The 24262-nt window shown below is 37.2% G+C and overlaps 1 protein-coding gene across 1 annotated transcript; it reads left to right on the forward strand.

Moving 5' to 3' along the window:
- Positions 1-939: 939 nt before the first annotated feature.
- On the forward strand, positions 940-5618 carry LOC110915178 (metal transporter Nramp2). The gene is made up of 5 exons (XM_022159834.1): positions 940-1360; positions 1778-2054; positions 2577-2713; positions 3693-4345; positions 5060-5618. The coding sequence occupies exons 1-5, from the start codon at positions 1048-1050 to the stop codon at positions 5282-5284; spliced, it is 1605 nt and encodes a 534-aa protein (XP_022015526.1). The 5' UTR covers positions 940-1047; the 3' UTR covers positions 5285-5618.
- The last annotated feature ends 18644 nt before the right edge of the window (positions 5619-24262 follow it).

Below are 24262 nucleotides of genomic sequence, written 5' to 3' on the forward strand. Positions count from 1 at the left end.
TAGTTATAGTTAACCATTAACCGACATCTCATTTATAACTTTGAACTTTAGAAAGCATTAAAACTCTAAAAGTAATTACTATTACTATATATTATTATTACTATATATTACTATATATTACTAAACAAATTAAATTAAAATAAATAGTGATTTTAATATTATAATAATATATAGTTCTTTTAATACTTTTATTACTTTAATATTATAATAATAGTTATTTTCTTTACTTTTTAACTTTAATACTTTTTTTAATATCAGGTATTTGGATAAGTTTGGTGTCAACTGGTATCGAACCAGTACTGGTATCGAAAATACCGGGACGGTCCTGTTCGGTATCAGTACATGAAGGTAAAAACCGGCACTAATACAGAAAACGCCAAAAGTTGGTGCTGAATTGATATTAGAAATCTTTTGGTTCGGGAAATTCAGTGCTACTACCTGGTACCATTTGCTCATCCCGGATCACGGTTACCGTACGAACAACGGTATCGTACAACTTTTTTTTGTTGATTTTCTTCAACTTTTATTTTTTTCTTCTTTTAGTTTCAGGGGTAGGGATGAGCTCGGTGCCAACCGATACATAATCGGTACTGATACCGAAAATACCGGTTACGGTACCGGTATATGAAGGTAAAAAATGATAGTGAACCGGTACCAGGCACGCCAAAAGTCGGTACCGAATTGGTACCTAAGATCTTTCGGTTCGGCAAATTTGGTACCGGTACCCAGAACAATTTGCTCATCCTCTGACCACGAGTTTCATACGAACAACATCGTTACCATACAACTTTTTTTTGTTGATTTTCTTTCGGTTATCTTTTAGTTTTTTTTTCTACATTTTCTTTTTATTCTTGTCAGCAGTTTCGTTCGCAATACACTCGTAGTGATTTCAAAACATATGTAACTAAATTAACTTTTAACTATAAAAGAAAACAGAAGAAACGAAAAGATGTTGAACCAATTGCCGACGGAGCACCCTACAAACAACAAACGCTAACATCCGATCTTTCCGTCGCCGGAGATCACCTCTTCCCGCCGGCGACCACAATGAACGCTTCATCTCCACCTCAATCAAACGATTCAAAACCTTCAAACGAAGACCACCAACCAGAATCAGATCACAAACACCTCCTCCCCTTATCCACCGACAACACTCCCCTTATCTCCGACGAAGAAGTCGCCTACGAATCCAACGAAAAGATCATAATCGACGGCCTTGATGACTCATCCGATTACACCTCCACACCACCCTTTTCATGGAGGAAACTATGGTTGTTTACAGGTCCAGGGTTTTTGATGAGTATTGCCTTTTTAGATCCGGGGAATTTGGAAGGGGATCTTCAGGCTGGTGCTATTGCAGGTACCGGGTGTTTGTCGACTTGAATGAGTTGGGTTTCGGGTTATTTGAATCGGGTTGTTTGAATTTGAAGCTTTGGAATCTGTATTCAAATTGGGTTACTTGAATTCGATTCGAAGTAGCTTGAAATTTGAGTAAACCGATTCGAATAAGCTTATTTGAATTAGAGTCGAATTCGAATTCGGGTGTATTTAACTTATTAGAATTAGGAAAAGGAATTAGAGAGTGATTGCAGGTAGGGTGTTAATCGAGTCGAATAAGTCGAATTTCAGGTTATTCAAATCGGGTATTCGAATTTGAGTTGAAATCAGGTTTATTCGACTTACGAAAAAATTTGAATTTGTCTTATTTATTGGCATTGAATCAAATTTCGAGTTATTCGAGTGCGATTCAAGTAATGAACACCGCTAACAATTGCAGGATACTCGTTGTTATGGTTGCTGATGTGGGCGACGGTAATGGGGTTGTTGATCCAGTTATTGTCGGCTCGGGTGGGGGTGGCTACGGGGAAGCATTTGGCGGAGCTTTGTAGAGAGGAGTATGATAAGTGGACCGGATTGGTGTTGTGGGTTATGGCTGAGGTGGCGTTGATTGGAGCTGATATTCAGGAGGTGATTGGGAGTGCGATTGCTATTCAGATTCTTAGTAATGGTGTTCTTCCGATCTGGGTTGGGGTTGTGATCACTGCTTCTGATTGGTTAGTTTGTTTTTTTTTTTTTTTTTTAATTTTGTTGAAAATTAATGATTATTGGATTGTATGATTAGATTAGTTAAGTGGTGTTGGATTGAATTAATGTTATGGCTGACAATTCCTGACCTTAATCCGGAGCTTCCGGCTCGTGATAAACCTATCTACCCCTTTCTTTCCGGCAAATTTCCCTTCTATACGCGTGTCTGTAATTTCGCAAACTATCGCGTCCCCTTTACGAGATTTTTGATGAAAGTCCTTCGGTTCTTTCGGGTGCACCTTTATCAGGTTAACCCGTTCGGACTCAGCCGGGTTAATCATTTTGAAATCTCCCGTAGGGCTTTAGGTTATAAGCCGGATTTGAACCTATTCCGGTATTTTTATGAGTTTATCATGGCCGGAGACTGGTACACCTTCGCTCACCAGAAGGGTATTCCCCGTCCCGCCGGAGATTTCAAAATGATTAAGCTAATGTATATTTTTATTCTTTTTTTAAAACATATTTTAATTTTGTATAACCTTGGTGAACAGTTTCATGTTCTTACTTCTTGAGAACTACGGAGTGAGGAATTTGGAAGCTGTTTTTGCGGTTCTCATCTCAACTATGGGACTATCATTTGCATGGATGTTTGCTGATGCACAACCTAGTGGCAAGGAACTTCTAATAGGTTAGAATTCTCCGATGTTTGTACCTATGATTTTCAACTTCAACTCATTTAGCCAAGAACAGGTCAATTTAGTTATGTTATCAGTAACGGATCAAATCAAGAACAAGTGTACAAAATAGCCAAAAATGTGTATTTTTTAACCTTGTAAACCATGTTTTTTTTTCAAAACGTTGTTAATATTCGTCACACAAATTTCATGTACATGTACTTACTAATAATGTTGTGTGGCCAAATTTCTGCTACGTCCACTCATCTAGGAAAAAAGTCAACATGGTCAAATTTATCGACGTCGCAGTTACAATGTCATGTCATCATTTAATCGTAAGATCACCCTAAATTAGAACTTTTTTTAAAGTTTGAGCTTTTTTTTTATCAAAAGTTTTGAAAGATTGAACCTTTTTATCACAAAAGTTTGAGCCTTTTTGTTAGTGCAAAGAAAGTGCATTACCAAAAACAGATACCATATCAAACTTTGTTATCTTTCTATACATTTTTTGTTAACATTTAGAGTAAAGTACACGGATGGTCCTTGCGGTTTTCCAAAATTTTGGATTTGGTCCCTAGCTTTACAAAAGTACACAGATGGTTCCAATGGTTTGCACTTTATAACGCATTTAGTCCCCAAGTTTATTTAAAAGTACATGGATGGTCCATGTGGTTTGTACTTTGTAACGAATTTAGTCCCTAACTTGGACATGCTAAATCCTTTAGATTTGTTCGCTAGAGACTAAATGCGGTACAAAATGCAAAACCACAGGGACCATCCGTGTACTTTTGGAAAGCTAGGGACCAAATCCGTAATTTTGGTAAACCACAGGCACCATCCATGTACTTTACTCAAATATTTATAAAAAGGAATTAGACAAAAAATGATTGCGAGTCAATCAACTCAACTAACCCATAAAACGTAACCCGTTTTTACCCGAACCCGTTTGACCCGTGACATAATCTATCTTGATTTACTTATAATTAATTACAGGTCTTTTGGTTCCGAAGCTGAGTTCAAGAACAATTAGGCAAGCAGTCGGAGTAGTAGGGTGTGTAATAATGCCTCACAACGTATTTCTACATTCCGCTTTAGTACAATCCCGAAAAATTGACCCAAACAAAAAAGGACGCGTTCAAGAAGCAATCAACTACTACACAATCGAGTCCTCAATCGCCCTTTTCATCTCCTTCATGATCAACTTATGCGTAACAACCGTTTTCGCAAAGGGATTTTACAACACAAAACAAGCCGACACCATAGGCCTCGTGAACGCGGGTCAATATCTCGAAAAGAAATACGGTGGAGGGTTTATGCCGGTTTTATACATTTGGGGAATCGGGTTATTAGCAGCGGGTCAAAGTAGCACCATAACAGGTACTTACGCGGGTCAGTTTATAATGGGCGGGTTTCTTAACCTTCGGTTGAAAAAGTGGTTGAGGGCTTTGATTACTAGAAGTTGCGCGATCGTGCCGACGATGATTGTCGCGCTTGTGTTTAATAAGTCGGAAGCTTCGTTAGATGTGTTGAATGAATGGCTTAATGTTCTTCAGAGTATTCAGATCCCGTTTGCACTTATTCCGCTTTTGACATTGGTGTCTAAAGAGGAAATCATGGGGGGTTTCAAGATTGGACCGACTTTAGAGGTATGGTGTTTGTTTTGATTTTTTTTTTTTTGTTTTGTTTATATAGTTTTTGGTTTGTTTATATAGTTTTTGATGCTACTAGTGGTAGAAACCGGTCAATATATGTTACGTTTTGAAATTTAACTAAAACTGAAACGGGTCAAAAAAGTCAAACGGGTTAAAAGTTGCCTAAAGTGTATTTTTATTGCTTAAAAAACTTTTTACTTTTATTCATGTACAAAAAATAGATTGTTACATTGATTTATGTACTATTTGTAATCATATTTGACTCTAATTTATAAAAAAAAAAAAAAAAACATACATTTTGGGCGAAATGTGTTTACCGTCAAAGCAAACTGTACAAATTTCTGAAACATTTACAAAATAAAATGTTTTTTTGTATGGTAAAGAGAATAAAGACTCTAAAACCTTTATTAGGTAAATTCGATTAAAACAAGTTATTTCTGTGCATAGGTCAAAACGGGTCGGGTTGGGTTTGGTTGTGATGAACGTATATTATTTGATTTATTTTAGAATTTCTTTTAAATAAACCCTTTTGCATGTTGTAAGCATTCAAATACAAGGTAGACAACGTTTGACCCATTTAACCCGTTCGACCCGTTTGACTTGTTTTATATATAGTTGTGCTTTTTCTGCATTTACCCATTTGACCCATTATTAAAGAATTACAACCCTAATAACACCTTCATTGTTGGTGCTTTTTATGACTTGCAGAAAGCTGCATGGAGTGTGGCTGGTCTAGTGATGGTGATCAACGGTTACCTTTTGCTCGATTTCTTTGTAGCCGAGGTCAACGGATTTTTGTTCGGATCTTTAGCCGTAACATGCACCGCTGCTTACGTGGCGTTTATATTATATCTCATAAATCATGGAAACTGCCTACCATCTACATTGTTTAACCGTATAGTCAATAAAGGTTATGCCTATATCGGAAAATGAGCTATTGTGTCCGTTGACCCGACCTTTTCAAAGTCAAAGATCGGCTGTTGGTATAGCGTTATATAAACCATTAATCGATCTTCTACCGAAGATTTTGTAAACTTGAGTTTACATCAACAAGTGAAAGAAGAGCTTGGAGTTTACATCAAGAGAAATGAAGATGCAGTATTTAGTGTTTATAAGTTGACCGTTGACCAATCATTGTGTTATACATTTTTTGGGTAGTTCAATTCTCGGTTTGGTGTAAGTGAACTATATAGAAGAGAGGTAGATATAAACATTTTGTATACAACGTTGATTTGTTTGTTATATGGTTTTAAAACACCTTGATTTGTTTGAGTTGTGTTAGATTTTATATAATTATAATATAATGGTGGGACAAACGTCATGGAGGATGATTAGTAGTTCTTGTCGGGTGGTTGTAAGTTGTAACAACCAAGATGAATCACACATCGGTCATAAACAACTAATCGTGCTTGGGTGGGATGAATTTCAGGTTGAGTAATCGTCGAGTAAGCCTACACTCGTGTACTTAAAAACAAAGGTTTGAGCTCAAGAAACTAGATAAATATTTGTCAGTATGAAAGGTCAAATGTTACATGTTACGGCTTGGATTATTACACTTGTTTTAAAACGATCAAATCAATATATAACTAAAAAGAATACATGTGAAACAATCGTTCATTCATATTCAGATTCATATTCATATTCATAATGTATATAAAGGCTTAACGTTATGAACATTTTAAACTCGTTAATTATTTATATAAAAAAAAAACTAAAAATAACAGTGAGCTTTTACTTGTTCATATAACAAGTCTGTTTCCTATCTTTAGTTATGTGCAACAAATTTGATACTCATCAACTATCATACATGAAATATTACACTATTTACAATCAATAACACATACGTACAATAATAAAAATTTCTCTTAAAATTCTTTATACTTGAATATACATGGATATGTGATATGTGACAACATGTTTACACGTTTTGTGTATTGTGTTTATTATATACAAAGTATAGGATTAGGATCAAATACAAAGGATCCTAATTGTAAGAAGTGTAAGAAGGATTTATAGAGTGACAAGTGTCCAATAACCAAAAAAACCCACTACACAAAAAAACTCCACTACAAAAAAAAAAAAAAAAAAACCTTAAACGCCCACCCAAAAAAAAAAAATATTTATTTATTTATTATTTTTTTTTTGCCGAGGGGGTGGGGGGGGGGGTGAGGGTTTAGGTTTTTGGGTGGGGGTGGGTGTTTAGTTTTTTTTTTTTTTTTTTTTTTTTTTTTTTTTTTTTTTTGGGGGGGGGGGGGGGGGCGGTTTAGGTTTTTGGGTGGTTGGGGGGGGGGGTGTTTAAGTTTTTGGTGGTGATGTAGTGGGTTTAGTTTTAGCTTATTGGACACTTGTCACTCTATAAATCCTTCTTACACTTCTTACAATTAGAAGCCTTTGTAGAATAACTTGACCCGTATAGTATATATTAAGTAGAGTTTTGAGTACATACATCCTAAAGATGCTCATTTTCATATAAGCTCAAGGTATATGTCATGTTCCTTTAGTTTTAGCCCATCCATTTTGTTCTCTTTATATCTTGGCCACTTAGCACCGGATCCCTCCATTTTGTTCTCATCAAATTCTGTAAGTCTTGGACCTTTATCACTTGGTCATATCATGTTCCACTAAAAGTCCTTATGTCGTCATCATCATCATACTCAGTAAATCCTACCAATAATATAGCTAAGGTAGGGTTTGAGGAGGGTAAGATGTAGACAACATTACTTCTACCCCGTAAGAATAGAGAGTTTGCTTCCAATGAGACCCCCGGCTCGATAGTAGTTTTGCATCAAGACTTGGACATAAGACACATAACACTCAACAATTAAGACAAAGGCCGATTAGTACATGTACTCCCTTGTCTTTTGGCTATCAACGCCACCACATGATGCATGATTAACCATCCCTATCTTTTAACGTTATTTTCATGAAATTAGTAAAATAACGTTAAAATTAGTGCACTTTCACTTTTGCCCCCGAACGCCACACATATATACATTATATGCGCATACCGCAAGCGGGGCATACTAAAAGTCTTTATGTCCGGACCTTTTAACACTTGGTCCTCTAGCTTGTTCTTTTCAAAGTCCCTATATCCTAACTTAGCAGATGGCCCCTCCATCTTGGACTCTATGAATTCCTTATGTTCCAAATCTTTAGAACTTGATCTCTTTATCTTCTCAAAAAGTCTTTATGTCTCGTCCTTTTAGCGATTGGCCCCTCCATCTTAAACTCGCTAAAGTCCTTGGTGATATAGAATCTAGCATATCGCGTTCTCACTAAAGTCCCTGTATACTTGCCGTTTGAGACTTGGCCCTTTATCTTGTTCTCATCAAAGTCCTAATTTCCTTGATCTTTAGTACTTGGTCTTTCCATCTTTAACTCGAGGAAGTTCTTGCTCATCACCCTTTAGCAATTGGTCTTTTAGTCTTGCTCTTATCGAAGTAGTTATATGCATGTCATTTAACACTTGCTCAATAGTAGTCTCGTCAAGTTCTTATGTCATAACCATTCAACACTCGGTCTCTATAGTTTGTCTCATCAAAGTCTTTACAATACCTAGTATTTAGTCAGTTTATCTTGTGCAAGGCCAGATCTGGTGGTGTGCGAGTGGTGCGACCACACATGGCCTTTTTATGGGACACAAAATTGTATTTTTTTTATTTATAGTTTACATATAAAATTATTTATAACAAAAATCTATTAAGTTTAAAACTCATTAACCTTTTTAAATAAACTAACTCAATTAAACAAAGTTTTAAACCCGATAACCTTAAACTTTTTAGTTTGATCCATACAAACCTAGTTATCGTTTCCCCATTTAAACTCGTTGATATTACCCGGTTAAATTTATAAAGTTTAAAACTCATTAACCTTTTTAAATAAACTAACTCAATTAAATAAAGTTTTAAACCCAATAACCTTAAACTTTTTAGTTTAATCCATCCAAACCCAATTATCGCTTGCCCATTTAAACTCGTTGATTTAACCCAATTAAAAAAAACAATATTTTAACCATAACTAATGTAGATCATTTTGCTACAATAGGTTGCTGTGTTTATCGTTATCACCAATATCGGTTTGTCATTAATTTTTTTTGTATATATATGCTTATGTTTTAGGGTCCTGTTTTTTATAGTCACACAAGGCACAATAATTCTCAGTAACGGCCCTTTTTGTGCTTGTCAAAATCTTTGTCCGAATCGGTTAGCACTCGGCCCTTCCATCTTGGACTCGTTGAAGCCCTTATGTCCGTGCCCTTTAGCATGTGGTTTTTCCTTATTTCCAAACACTTAATAATTTGGTCCATAAATCTTTTTCTCGTGAAAGTATATGTAAGAACGTAGATGGTTGGGGGTAGAATATTTTTAATTTTGTAACTACATTTAAATATTCTTGCTTATAAATAATATGCATCAAAGTGTTGAATAGAAATATCATTTTTATATTAGGAATATTGGATTTTATCACCCATAACTTTTGGTTATTAGCCAATGCCACCCCCAACTATCACTTTGATGCCCGTCACCCCCAACTTAACACTTAGTGTGTTCTGTCACCACGTCGTTAACTGATCACTAACTTTTAATCATGTTATATACTTTTGTGGTGTCATAGGGATCTTAAGAAGGTTTTATGGATCTTAGGACACCCACAAAAGTATAGTAACATGATCAAAAGTTAGTGATCAGTTAACGGTATGGTGACAGAACACACTAAGTGTTAAGTTGGGAGTGGCGAGCGTCAAAATGATAGTTGGGGGTGGCAACGGCTAATAGCCAATATTTAAGGGTGATAAAATCCAATAACCCTTAATATTATAACCTCTTTTAATTCAAACTCAGTTGTCACACTTCATAAACACTAAAGTCTTGAATAGAATATTATACATCAAAGTTAAACATAGATTAGCTAACCGTAGTCTCGACTGTGATTATTGAATAAGAAACATTAGTTGAACCTAAAGATAAGATTATGTGTAGTGGAATAACTAAATCATCCAAAGAGTGATGCGACATCAACGCCACGTAGGCAAATGACAATAACTAATCCACCCAGTAACTAGGTGTAGTGAAATAACTATAAAACATCGATTGTTGGGCGTGGGCCCCCACCTTCTTCCCCACTTTCTTCATCATTCACGCTCGCCATTTGAATGGTGTTGGGAGCCATTGGCATTTGACGCCCTCATTAACAATAGGAAATGGTATTTAACATCCCACATATTGATTTAGCATGGAGGCGTTAACCCACTACACACAACCTTATAAAAATTAATTATTCATTGATCGGAATCTTAATGTTATAGGAATTAAACAGCTTGCTATGTGCCTTCAATTTCCCAACATTTAAACCGATTGGGCCAATGACCTTTTAATATTAGCCCGCTACAATAGTTTCATGGGCCTTTTCTTCCATCCTATTTATAGCTTCTAATTCGTGACGTGAGACCTATAATTCTACTTTTTTTTTTCAAAAATCAACAAAATAATCATTTTCTTATTTTGGCAAGTGAGTTTTTCTCCAAAGTAGTGTACTTATAAAAAATATTTATCGAATTGAATACTTTGAAAAATATTTACTAAAAAGGATACTTTCTTTTATCTCTTTTATTTTTATTGACAACTTGTTTATCTCTCTCCTAATCTAATTGGATGAAGCCTAGATTAATGGTACCTAAATAAAATATAGCAGTATAGTATTTTTGTTTAATAAACTTGTGTTTTTGTAAATTGTTATAATATTTTTTATCTTACGTAAATTGTTGTCCAACGTTTTTGTGCTTTTACGTTTTTATAATTTTGCTTTTTAATTCAGTGATGTAGTGGTTGTTCGATTCACTTATCAAATTTATTTCTTTTTGGTTTAATGTATAATTATTTAATCTATACTATACATAATAATAAGGAGAATACGACTACACTGTTAATTATAAATTAAGTAAATGATTAAATTAGTTTTTTATTCTTAATAATTACAGTAACGTAATTATAAAAAAAACTAGTAAGATATAATATTTGTATAATTGTTCAACTAATTGTTGTTTGATTCGCTTATCAAAAGTTATTTATTTTCAGTTTAGCATATAACTATTTAATCTATACTGCATGCACAATAATAAGAAGAACAAGATTAGTATATTATTAAATTGAGTAAATGATTATTTTTAAATTATTTAATTTATAACATATGCACAATAGTAAGGAGAACAAGATTACTACATTTGTAAATTATTTTTATTGTTAAAATAAAAGCCAAACTAAATACATGAATATTTACATTTATACTTAGGGTATTTTTTGTTACAAATTAAAAGCTGAGATACACTGACTAAAAAAACATGAAATAAAAAAATTAAAATATTATATCTTAGATTAGGGTTTATTGTTTACTCAGTTTTGGATTGAATTTTATTGAAGAGAACTTTGTTCTTGGAACCTTTGGTTCATATTATCATCCTTGATTATCTATAGGCTCTTAAGCCATTTGATTGCACGCGAAACTGCATCAGTTGGTATCAGAGCTTTGGTTTTCAAATGGCTCAACGTGAAGTGAACTACGTTTATACTTGTTGTAGGATCGGTTTCAACCTGAATGAGTCGTTCGGAAGAGCTCTCGTACGTTTCAGAGGCGGAAACTAAGAAAGGAACTTGAAAACAACTAGAAAATCACTTTAATCCTCTTTTATATTCATTTGACAAAGTTTACAGCGAGAGGAAATACCGGCAGCACTTCGGTATCAACTGACCCAATCGTTACAAATGTTGACAGTTTGAGATCTATTTATAGTACTCAACTTATCGTTTGAAACTCTTTCAAACGGTTACAATAACTATCAAACGAAAGGCCTCAAATGGCCAAGCTTTCAAACGATTACATGTTAAATTCAAACGGTTGACTTCAAATAGTAGTCTTCAAACGGTTACCTCTCAAACAATTGGTTCTTCAAAGGGTAGCTCCGCATGATTGGACCATTAAACCAATGCCTCTCATTGGACCATGCATCAATTTGTCTTCATGTGATGAAGACTTTCTCGTGAATGATAAGATGATGATGTCACTCATGTGATGTCATCATCAAAGATGATGACATAAACCTTGATCAAAACCGCAACGAACCCGAGACTCGATATTAAGATGAAGACGACAGATGAATGCACTAACAGACTCCCCCTCAGATGTTGACGAGTCTTAAGTGTCAAGTCTTCACAATCTTTAGTCTTGATCTGTCTCTAGGCTTCACTCTCAGTCTTTTCTTGCAGGTCTTCAGACTCCCCCTTGCGATATGCTGGCATTTCTTCAGATCATCAGCATCATCAGCTTTAGGATCGTTGTCTGACTTTCCGTCTAACAGCTTTTCATCTTATCCTGCAAAAACTCTACCTCAAAGTAAAATTTCTCTCACATACACATTTCAATCACAAACACATGTACTAACTCTAAATCACTTTTCAAAAACACAATGATTTTCCAATCTGATGAACCACTTTAGGGTTAGATTATGAAAACATTTAATTCCAAACATACACTCCCCCTCAAATATTACTCATCATGTTTAGCACTCGGAATTTTGAAAATCTGCTTTTCAATACCAGTTGTCGAAAATCTTTTTGAATTTTTCAAAAGTTTATGCTCAAACACACACAAAATCTTTTTGGATTTTCTGAAAGAAATATGAAATGCAGTAAAGAAATATTTACAAACAATATTTTTGTGAGTTCGTGTAAGAGGATCATATCAGTTTTGAGACAAATCACCAACACCGATAAGCTTGATTTCATTTTAAGTTCTAAACAATTTACCTAGATTGTCAGTATACTGGTCCACTTAAATTTTCACACAACGTTCAACTGATCCGAGATACGATATTAATGTCTTAAGCACTTAAACTTATCCGTGTGTCCCACTACTTGAATATACTCCCGTATCCAGATCCCAATATTCAGTCTTACAGGTGAGTATACCACAGATGATATCTGTAAGGGGTTAGGTGCGAAACCGTGAGAGCTCAGGTCAGAACTTCCGTTCAGCAGAGAGATGACGGCTCGACTTTTGGTGTGTCCCCTTTAGAGGATCTTTTGATTTCAACAGCAGCGACTATCAATTTTATTGTTTCATCAGCTTGCTGAGGGCGATGCTATGTTTCAAGCATTTGCGGAAAGCATTATCCGGGGACTAGGCCAGTACTTCCATACAGCAGAAGTCCCGGGATAATACCCCAGATATCACTGAGCATAAAGACCTAGTATCTCAGAATAAGGGACCTTTCAAACAAGATTTCAGGGGTTACCTATATATCCAAGCAGTTTTGTTAACCCACAGAATAAGCAAGTTTGAAATTTAGGTTTATATCTCGTCACAATCTACTAAATGTGTAAAAATCTACTGACACATCCGCAGTAAGATTGTTTATCACTTTTAAACTTTCCAATTCTTTAGCATGTTGTGATAGTCCACTGATGTATTATTATTTCCTCTTTTCACAACGAAACTCATTTTAGAATTTTATCATGTTTTTGTCTTTTTCAAATTTTCTAATGTTTTTGGATTTTCTGAAATTTCTACTCCCCCTAAAATGCAAACACATTAAAGAAAATTGAAAACAAACTGTACAGAAATATGACAACCGATATCAAATCGCATCAATTCGCCATTCTCTAGGCATAAACAATCTGAACTCCCCCTTCCACAAACCATTTTCTCATTTAGATTTCAAAACACTTAAGTTTGTTTTAATCAAAATGATTTTTCCGGAAAATGAGTTTGTGTTTATCACTTGTAAGTTTACCACTTGGTTAAGTACGGGGATATGGTTTATCATATTGTTCTTTGAGCTATCATAAGTAGTAAATCAAGTACAAATCAATGTCCCTGATTTACCGTTTTGCAATCAAGCAACCTGTACCACTTGTAAAAATCACCAAACAAACCACTTGTAGGAATGTCACCTCTACACAAACCATTTTACCAATCAGAATGCCGATTCCCGCTTCGCACGTACCAACCTGGAAGCTCCGGCGTAGTCATTCAACCTGTAAAATTTTTAACAATTTTAAGAATTTTTCATACAAACTCATAATACATGAATGATGCCGATTCCTGATCCACGATTACAAACTTGGGATCTCCGGCAAGTCAGGTTTTTTAATCGAAGAAAATGTCCACCCAAGCCTGACCAGCCTTGGGTGATTTCAATTCAGATTTTGTTGGGGTGTAAGTTGCTTTCTTTGTAGCGTAAAAGTCTTTTACCCCTTTCACCTTCCCATCAATCATTTTTCCAAAAATTCTCTTCACTTTACCATTAAATGCTTTCTCAACATCAAAGTTATCGTTTTCAGAAAAACTCTGATTTGAGATTTCAGACTTTCCAGCTTTCTTTTTAAAATTCTCAGTCCTCAATGGTGGAAAGTTGTCGTCATCCATTGAAGGAACTGAGTTTTCATCACTCTCATCAAACTGTGGCTCCTCTGATTTTGTGGAATCAGATTCATCACCAGATTTTACCTCAGATTTCTTAACAACCCATTTTTGGTTGTCAAGTTTCACACTACGCCTGTAAAATCTCTTCGAACACTCACCAACTTCAAATGTTGAATTTTTGAAAACTTTAAATTGTTCAGTTGGTGGTTCGGTTTTATCAACAACAACTTGTTTTAGTTTTCCAGAAACTTCCTGTTTTGTGTTTGTCGCTTTTGGACAGTTCCATGCAATGTGACCAGCTTCATTGCATCGGAAACAGGTTCTGGTTTCTTTCTTCACATAAGCTCCATTCTTTCTCTTCTTAGCAAGAAATTCTTGGTTAGATTGTTTCCAAAATGTGCTTTTTTGCTTCCTCTTCCGAGCTTGTACATGAAACAAATTTTGTATTTGTTTTAGAAAATTTTCCATTTTTATAGTTTTCTGGTGTAGTAAAACCAAGTCCTTTCTTTTTGTAGCTACGATTTTGGTTTGGTTTCTTTTGAAAACCAGAAACAGAATTGTAACCTTTTTTCTTGTTTAAACGTTGTTGTACTCTTGAGGTGTAAAATTTAGGTTTACCATTAAGATTTAAATCTTTCATTTCAGAAATATTAATTTCTGTTAGTTTGAAAACCTTTTTTATCAATTCATTTTTGACACCTCTTATTGGAAACTCTTTATCAAAATATAATTTGTCCGAATCATTCAAAGTATACACAGCTTCAAATGTTTCATCATTCAAATTAGATTTTGATATCAAAAACTCTTTACTGTAAACCCGTTTTCCCGATGATTTTGAACTCTTTTCGGATGAACTCGAACTCCCGACTGACTGACACGAACTTTCGGACTCGGACTTTGACTCTGACTCCTCATCCTTATCCAACACCTGATCGACCACTCGTTTTATCAGTTCGGACTCATGATCTGTGTCGGACGTTGTGAACGTGACGTCAATATTGTCCGGTAAAACATCGGTTATCTCGGATTCTAACTTAATATTAACCGCCTGTTTTAGTTCTTCCTCGTTAGGTATTCTAGGCGAGTACCCTTCCCAAATCGGAGGCGGACACTTATTATAATAGATACCCTGTTTCTTACCAGTATCCTTTCTCTTCTTTGGTTGTTCATCTTTAAATGCCTCAAAACCTTCAACTGTTGGATAAATTCTGTCGATTATGTAGTCACAACCTTTGTAACTTTGCAGCAATCTTCTGATTCTTTCATTCTCAGCTGCTTCATTCTCCAACTCTTTCTTCCACTTTGCACATTCTTCTATGTACATGTTGATCTCTTTCTGCTTTGTCATCATGGTAGCATTCAACATCTTCAAAGCTTTCTCTCTTTCTGAGTTAGTCTTTTCCAGACCATTCACATGCCTGTTCAATACATCATACGACTTTTTCAAGTTTTTTACATCAAATAACAACTGTTCTTTCAACTTTTCTAACTCACTAAACCTCTCATCTTTTTCTATACATTGTTTACAAGACTCTAAACATGTAAGACAGGGTTTTGTGACTTCAACGATCTTCTCGACTTCAACTCTCTTTTCTACTTCCACAATCTTCTCAATCACTTTGACTTCTTTCATTTTCTTTGTAGCTTTCTTCTCTTTCAGTTTCTTCAGTTTTTCTGCAAAATAAAATTCAAAACTATCAGAAGATAAGTGAGTTTTTCCAATATTAATCTGTTCAATCTCTTCATCACTATCACTTGTTTCTGATGAACTGTTTTCAGAAGAAACAGATCCTTCATCTTCACTCTTCTCTTCATCAGATAACACTTCCATCCATTCCTTCAGCATTTCTGGCTTTCGAATAATATGTGCAATGAACGCTTTAACATTTGAATCGACTGGAATAAACTTGTCCCAGCTAAAACCTTCAGCCATTTTCTCATCATCTTGATCAATGATGCCATAATAAGCTTTCCTGTTTGCATCCTCGATCAGTCTTCCATGTGCTGTTTGAGGTTCTTTTTGTTGATGCGGTTGATGAGTGATTTGCTGATAAATGGTTTTCCTGTAATAATCATCTTTCCCAGACGATTCCTTTTCTCCTCTTGGCTGCTGATTCTTGCACTCTCTTTTAAAGTGACCTTTCTCCCTGCAACGAAAACAAACAACTTTAGATTTATCAAATCCTAAGTTAGAAAGGTTTGCATCCAAGAAATCAGTTCTCCCTGTAACCAATCTAAACTTTTCAGCTCTCCTCAAAACACTCGCCAATGCCCACTTGATGTCCATCAATTCTAGCTCCTCTGCATCGATCTGGTCATAATCTTCTTTTGTCAGCATTGGATTGCCAATTCTTCCTGCAATCAACCCTTCATAAGCTTCCAATGCAGTGACCAGTAATCCCATATGACTCTTTACAATTTCTTCAGTATAATTCTGTCCGTTTTGAAGATGTAGAGCCACATTGCATTGTAACAGATGACCATTTCCCACTGATGTATTTTGAACACTTGGAGGATTCACCGTTGAGAACCCACTAGTGTTGACTGATCCTTGACTGCTTGGTTCAGATTGATTTCCAGCACTAAATGCAGTTTGTATCTTTGGACTGGCTTCAGCAGTTTGAACATTTCCTTTATAGTACAATTTGATATCTTGTTGATGAGTAGAACTGTTCATTCTGGCAATTTTCTGCTGCTCCAGATCCTGTGCCTCCAACTTCTCTATAAACTGTGCAATCGATAGCCTGCTAAACTGTCCGGAATTCTTCAATATCTGTTAGACCCTGTATAGGTTTATGGATAAGAAGATAAATGGTTTAGAGGGTATAGTGGGTTACATGTGGGTTTTGGGCTTAGTGATGTAATGATGGGCCTAGGGTTAGGGAGCACACTCCCTAGTTACTTACTATAAATAGAAGGTGATGTGATAGGTGCATGGTTGGTGATTTTGGGAAATATCTTGTATTAGACAAACAACTTTTGTATGCAAGATTGAAGCTTTATAATATTAATCATCCTACCTTTCTTCTTGTCTCTTTTACAACTTGTTTGTGTGATTCCGCCACCTTACGAGTTGTGCGATATCATTGTGATCTCGGTTTCGGGACTTACAATTGGTATTAGAGCCTGTTGAACCTGATTTCCAGGCTCAGACCTGATATCGTGACTGCTGTTCGAGTCTGTTACTGTTCCGGTTTAGTTTCTGCTGTGTTTTTGGTTTCTGCTGCTGATTTCGGATCATCTTTTAGTGATTACTGATCATCACGGACGATTACTGATCATTACGGATTTGAAGATCATCAGATTACGGATTATTTCATCAGATCACGGATTGCACTCATCAGATTTCGGACTAAGATCATCAGATTACGGATCGTGTTCATCAGATTACGGATTGTGTTCATCAGATTACGGACTGTATTATCAGATTTCGGATCAACATCATCAGATTACGGATTGTCCTTAGCAGATTCCGGATTGTGATCATCAGATTCCGGACTCAATTCATCTGATTTCGAATTCAGTTCAATTGGCTTATCATTCCGGATTCCAGTTTAAACTCATTCCGGACTCAGAACCATTACGGATCAAAGTTATCATCATTTCGAATCATTTCGGATTCTAGACTAGTTCTGGCCATTTCGGATTAACAGTATTTTCTCTGAATTCATTCCAACTCCGAACCCCATTCCCAACTCAGTCTCAAATCATGTTGAACCCAACCAGTGTCATGAACGGTGTTGTTACCGCAGCCGATCTCACTAACGCTACCCTAGCTGCAATCCAGACTCAGTCTTTGGCATTTCATCAAGAACTTGACCAAGTTATCGGGACATCCACCAAAGTTCCACGTTTCTTGTATGGAGATGACTACTACGAATGGAAATTTCGCTTTGAACAGTACTGCAAGGCAAAAGAGCCTCACGTTTGGAGAAGTATCAAAAACGGGCCTCGTACAATCATGTATGCCACTGAAGATGACCCGCAAACTCAAATTCCGAAGCCAGAAAACATTTTCACTGATGAGGACAAAAAAATTGTTGCAGATGATGATGCTGCGTATGGTACTCTGTCGATGCCTCTCAGCCCAGATATTTCAATTGGAGTCAGAAACTGCAAGAGTGCCAAAGAAATCTGGGACACACTGGTACATCTGTTTGAAGGAAATGCAGATATGAAAGCAAGTCGTGTTAACATGATGAACCAGCAATTCAGCTCTTTCAATCATATTTACGGAGAAACAATTGAAAATCAAATCAGAAGATTCGTTAAGCTTGTGTCTCAAATGGTGAGCGCTGGAATCGATGTCTCAAACAGTGCAATGAATCGTCAATTGCTTAACTCTCTGCCAAAAGGATGGGATGCTGAAGTTTCAATGATAAAGCATACTAAAGATCTGAATGCACTAACATTGACTGAGTTGATTGCAACTATTAAGTCCTGTGAGATTGACAATCAACAAAGAGAAATCAATCACAAGAACTCTCTGATGGCCGCTGGAGTAGCTAGTCCAAACAATGCTGCACTAATGACTCAAGCTCATCCAAATCTGGTTTTCAGTCCTGTTCATGGGATAGTGAATCAGAACCCAAACCTTGTTTTCAGTCCCATTGCTGCCCCAAAGCCAAATTATGTGTATGGAATGACTGTTGCTCCCACTCAGGCACCTACTGTCAATGCTACTAACATCGCTGCCCCGCAATCTCAATCCCAGCCACAACCACAGCCTCAACATGCAAATGCTGCTTTTAGTCAAAACACTCAGCCAACCCCTCAGCATACTCCTTCAGTTAATCACATGGCTTTCTTGACCAAACAGAATGAAGAAAAACTTGCTCTTGCGGCATCTATGATCAACAGTTTCAACGCCTTCTTGGCAGGAGAACTTATTTCTTCCACTGAGCTTACACCAGAAGTCAATCAAGTTGTGGAAGAGGACTTAGATGAGCTGGATGTGGCTTGGAACTTGGCAATGTCAGCCTTTAAAGCTGATAAGTTTGCAAAAAGATACGGACGTCGTCCCATGCATGCCAGTCCAAATTTTCTGAAGAACAAGCTGAGGTGCTACAGATGTTATGAACCAGGGCATTTTGCTAGAGACTGCAAGAAAGCGATAACAGGGTATGAAGCTACTCAGGCTGCTGTAGCAAGGAACAAAGAGAGGTCTATGGTTCCCGTTACTCCTACAGCAACAGGTTCCTCAAGCGGACAGGGTAATTCTGGAGCAGGAAAGGCTTTGATTGCTCAAGAACAAAATGGTTTCAACTGGGCTGATGCTGTTGCTCAAGTGGAATCTATGAAGCTGACTGAATCTGCAGCTGTGGAGAAAGTTCATCAATGCTTGATGGCCATGACAGAGGAGCCAAAGTCACTCGCTGAAACGGTAAACTCTCTTTTATGCACTGAACACTGTAGGAAGAAAGTTGCATTGCTAAGATCTCAAAATTCAGCATTAGTTACTGAATATAATACTGTGATGGGAAAGTACATCGGTCTTCGAGAGAACAACAAAATTCTCTATGAAAAGATTGATGCACTTAAAAAGGACATAGCTCAACTTCACAGAGACGTGAACCAACAGCAATGTTGGGTTCATGACTATAAACATAGACTCACAGTCAAAACCCTTGAATGTGACTCTGTGAAGGGTGAGCTAGAGCTCCTCACTGGAAGGTACAAACAGAATGAATTAAATATCAAGAAATTTGATACTTCAAGTAGCACAGTGCAGAATCTATGCAATGTTCAACTTGCCTATCAAGAGAACAAGGGAAAGGGTCTAGGGTATAAAAAGGTTCCGCCACCATACAACCATAATTATTCCAGACTGCCAGTAACAGAGCAAGAAATGGAAAATTATGACACTATGATGAATGGAAAACCTAGTGATTATGTTGACTATGATTCATCCAAATCAAAAAGAAGTCAACATACTGATTTCAAGAAACCAATGAGCTTTGTTAAAAATGAAGTTGTTCAAAACAAACCAACAGATGACAAGTTCGATCAAAGGAATGATACTTTAATAAATGCAGAAACCAAAACTGAAATTAAAACTGAAACAAAATTGGAATCAAGTAACAAACTCGCAGAGGAGACAAAGGAAAATTCATCAAATACTGATTCCGTTAACAATACTAACTTTTCAAGTTTGTGTGCAGAGTCAGTAAGAACTGAAGAAGAGTCTAAGGAGGATGACGAATCACTTCAAAGTGCTGCTAATAATGTTGTTTCTGATGAAAATGGCATTTATGCTTGGAACACTGTTTTTTCTTGGTTTGCTGAGACTTGGGGTGTTCCCACTAAGACTGATGAATTTGGTGCTATTATTTTAGATTATGCATGTGATGATAATGACTGTGTTAAAAATGATGATAATGTTATGAATGATGAGAATGATGTAACAGGAAGGTCTGATGTGTCGCCTGAGGAATTTGAAGCATCTGTTTCAAATGACTCAGAAATACATTCTGAAAATTCAGAACGTCACACCTGTGAGTCGAAGACAGTAAACGACACATCAGACATTCCATGCAACAATGATGATTTTGAGATCACAAATCGTGATAATGAAATTCTTAATGCTGAACAGGGATCATCAGATGATCTTGACAATCAATCAGAGGATTCAGGGATTTCAGATAATGATCTTAATTCTTCAAATATTTCCGATTGCAACAGTCAATCAGATTGTTGCATCAGTGCTAGAGAAGAAAGTCCAGTTGTCTTCGACACAGACTACTCATCATCTGAATTGCCGGAATCATCTAATGTCGAGAACTCAGAAGCTGTTCAAACTAAAGAAGAGACATCCATAGAGTCCAACTATGTAGAAACCAATGGAAACATGGAACTCATGGAGAAGGAATCCATAGAAATTACCTCCATAGTTGAATCTGATGATGAATCTATTGAAGAAATTATTATGGAAACCCTCTCTATGGGTACTCCTGAAAACATGGTCTCTGAAGAAACGGAATCTGTGAAAGTCACTTCCACAGACAGTTCAACTGATGATCCCAGAAGTGACCATATCAAAACAGCACAAATTGAATCTGATTCTTTCAAAAGAAAAAGGTCACATAGAAACAGGAGGCAAAAGAGAAAGAATGTAAAGAGGGAAAACACAAATCTCAAGCAAACTGAGCCCAAGCTCAAGGGTACAGTTAAGGATACTACCTCTTGTGCTGACAGCTGCAAAGCGGGCTCTTCCAAGAAAAGACGCACTCCAAAGCACTCAGTAACAAATGAACTGAAAAGACGTGATCAATTCTCGAGAATAACGCAAGCCGAACTAGATGTCTTTTTCTCAAAAAGGCAGACATGTTTTAATTGTGGAATTCCGGGACACATCGCAAGAAACTGTGTTCATCGTCCATACTACTCTATGAACACGTACAACCAGATGGCCATGCACGCCAGTTTTGGCAAACATCAATCTCCCGTGAGAAGGCCTTCTGACAGAGACTGGAATCTTGCTAAATCAGAAAACCAAAAGTTTTTGAAATTAAACAAAAATATGTCAGAAGATAAAATCTGGAAACCAAAAGGACTAAATAGATTTCAGTCTCCGTGTTCAAAACCATCAACTTCTACTGCATCAACTATCACTAACAACCATAAGAACTGTCTGATCTTTCGCGAAGTTACCTACACAGATAGCGATGGCAAACTCAGGTCCTCCATGGCCTGGGTTCCAGCCTCTAACTGATTCCGTTTTGTGTGCAGGAACGACTATGGAGGGCTATCTTTAGATTTGGTTTATCGATAGTGGTTGTTCTAGACACATGACGGGTAACATATCCCAGTTGAATGACATCAAAATATTCGATGGTGGATGTGTCAATTTCGCAGGAGGTGAATCAGGAAGAATCACAATGAAAGGCACTGTCAAGAATGGCGTCCTCACCTTTTCAGATGTTAACTATGTCCCTGAGCTTAAACATAGTCTGTTGAGTGTATCCCAGATGTGTGACAAAGGAATGGAGGTTCTGTTCACTAAGAGTGGGTGTGTCATTCTGAAACCAGGAATCCTTATACCTGAAGACTGGTTTTTGATAGAAGCTGAACGACGAGGAAATGCTTATGTTATCGATATGAACAAAGCCCCTACTGATCAAGTCACTTGTTTGTTTTCAGAAATTGCTGAACATGATGCTATGCTGTGGCATCGTCGTTTGGGTCACCTGAACACGAAAAATCTGAATCGATTAGCGAAAGGAGGTCTAGTCAGGAACTTGCCGATCAAGGATTTCATGCAAATAGAGAAATGTGAAGCATGTGCTAGAGGGAAGCAACATCGCAGGCCTCACAAGTCCAAACCGGTTCACACGACTTCGAAAGTGTTGGAACTTCTGCATATGGACTTATTTGGTCCAGTCAATGTGCTTAGAATTGGAGGAAAGGCTTACAGTCTAGTTATCACAGATGATTTTTCTCGTTTCACTTGGGTATTCTTCTTGGAGCAGAAAAGTGAGGCAACTGGCTTAATAAAGAAATTTGTAATACTCATGGAGAATCAATCAAATGAACGTGTGAAGATTATTCGCTGTGATAACGGTACGGAATTCAAGAATGCTGATCTAAACGAGTTTTGTGCCCTCAAGGGAATCGACCGTCAATTCAGCACAGCAAGATCACCTCAACAAAACGGGGTTGCAGAAAGACGCAATCGTACTCTCATCGAAGCTGCTCGAACAATGCTGATAGACTCAGGACTTCCACTTATATTCTGGGCGGAGGCAGTAAATACGGCATGCTATGTTCAAAATCATGCCTTGATAAACAAGTGTCACATGAAAACTCCGTATGAAATAGTTGAAGGCCAAAAACCCTCAGTGCAACATTTTCGCACTTTTGGGTGCCCATGTGTTCTCGTTCTCATGGACTCCAAAGGAAAGTTTGAAGCTCGAGGTGACCCGTGCTACTTCATTGGATATGCTAAGAACACTTCCTAATGTGTGTACAACAAGATCAAAAAGCAAGTCGTAGAAGCATATCATGTGGATTGGCTTGAAGAAAATCCAAAAGATGCTCGCATTGGCCCTGACTGGCTATATGACTATTCCTCCTTGTTTAAATCGTTTCCTATTTTGTCTAACGAAATTGTTGTTGCAGAAAATCTCGCAGAGGAAATGCCTACTCACATTGAGGATGAAGATGAGAATGTGCTGCTGCACAATCTAATTAGAAACCTTGATATGAATCCATCGGGACGTGACAATGAAATTGCACGCAGTTCATCATCAACTCAGGCATCACATCCTGCACCCTCAACGGAAAATTCAGACGGAGAAGTCAACTTGGGGGGTTCTGCCAGTCCATCAAACATTCAGGAAGCTCCTATATTTCAAGACTCCATTCCGTCCGACTGCACAGTGGAACCATAGGAGATACGTCCCACGACATCAATTGAGCGGGAGCCATCTGTAATAGCTTCTAGAAGTTTTTCAAATTTACAAACCAACCTGCAAGCCCCTGCAACAGCAATTCCGCATCGTGTTCAAAGAAGTCACCCAATCACTAATGTCATAGGATCAGTATCAGCTGGTGTTCAAACCCGCAGCAAATCTGGAGATATCAATAGATTCTTGTTCTCATGTTTCATATCACAGATTGAGCCTAAATCTATTAATGTTGCCTTGCAGGAACCTGGATGGGTTGATGCAATGCATGAAGAGCTCAATCAATTTGAAAGACTTGGTGTATGGAAACTGGAAAAGCTGTCCCAAGGTAAAAAGGCACTTGGCACAAGATGGGTCTTTCGTAACAAGCAAGATGATTCAGGTGTGATTGTGAGAAACAAGGCTAGACTGGTTGTGCAAGGTTTTAGTCAAGTTGAAGGCTTGGATTATGATGAAGTGTTCGCCCCAGTTGCTCGTCTGGAAGCAATTCGTATATTCTTGGCATATGCATCCTTTATGGGATTTACTGTCTATCAAATGGACGTTAAGACGGCCTTTCTTTATGGAAAGGTCAAGGAAGAAATCTATGTCGCTCAACCACCAGGTTTTGTCGATAAAGAAAAGGAAGGGTATGCCTACAAATTAGACAAGGCCTTGTATGGTTTGCACCAAGCACCTCGTGCCTGGTACGCAACTCTAACAGAACATTTGCTGGCTCATGGATACTCCAGAGGAAAGATCGATCAGACGTTATTCATCAAGCGTGTTGACAAGGACATCATTCTCGTACAAATATACGTTGATGACATCATCTTCGGGTCGACTAACGATGATCTCTGCAAGGAATTTGAAGAAGTAATGAAGAAGAAATTTGAAATGAGTTCCTTGGGAGAGATGACGATGTTTCTGGGTCTACAAGTCCGTCAAAACAGTCAAGGCATTCTAATTCATCAGAGTAAATACGTAACTGACGTCCTTGCCAAGTTCAACATGACAGGCTCAAAGCCGAGTGAATCCCCTATTGCAGAAAGGCCGCTGCTAAATGAGGATCCAGAAGGTAGTCCTGTGAATCAGACACTGTACCGCTCCA

This window comes from Helianthus annuus, chromosome 2 (assembly GCF_002127325.2).
Source record: "Helianthus annuus cultivar XRQ/B chromosome 2, HanXRQr2.0-SUNRISE, whole genome shotgun sequence".
NCBI lineage: Eukaryota > Viridiplantae > Streptophyta > Magnoliopsida > Asterales > Asteraceae > Helianthus > Helianthus annuus.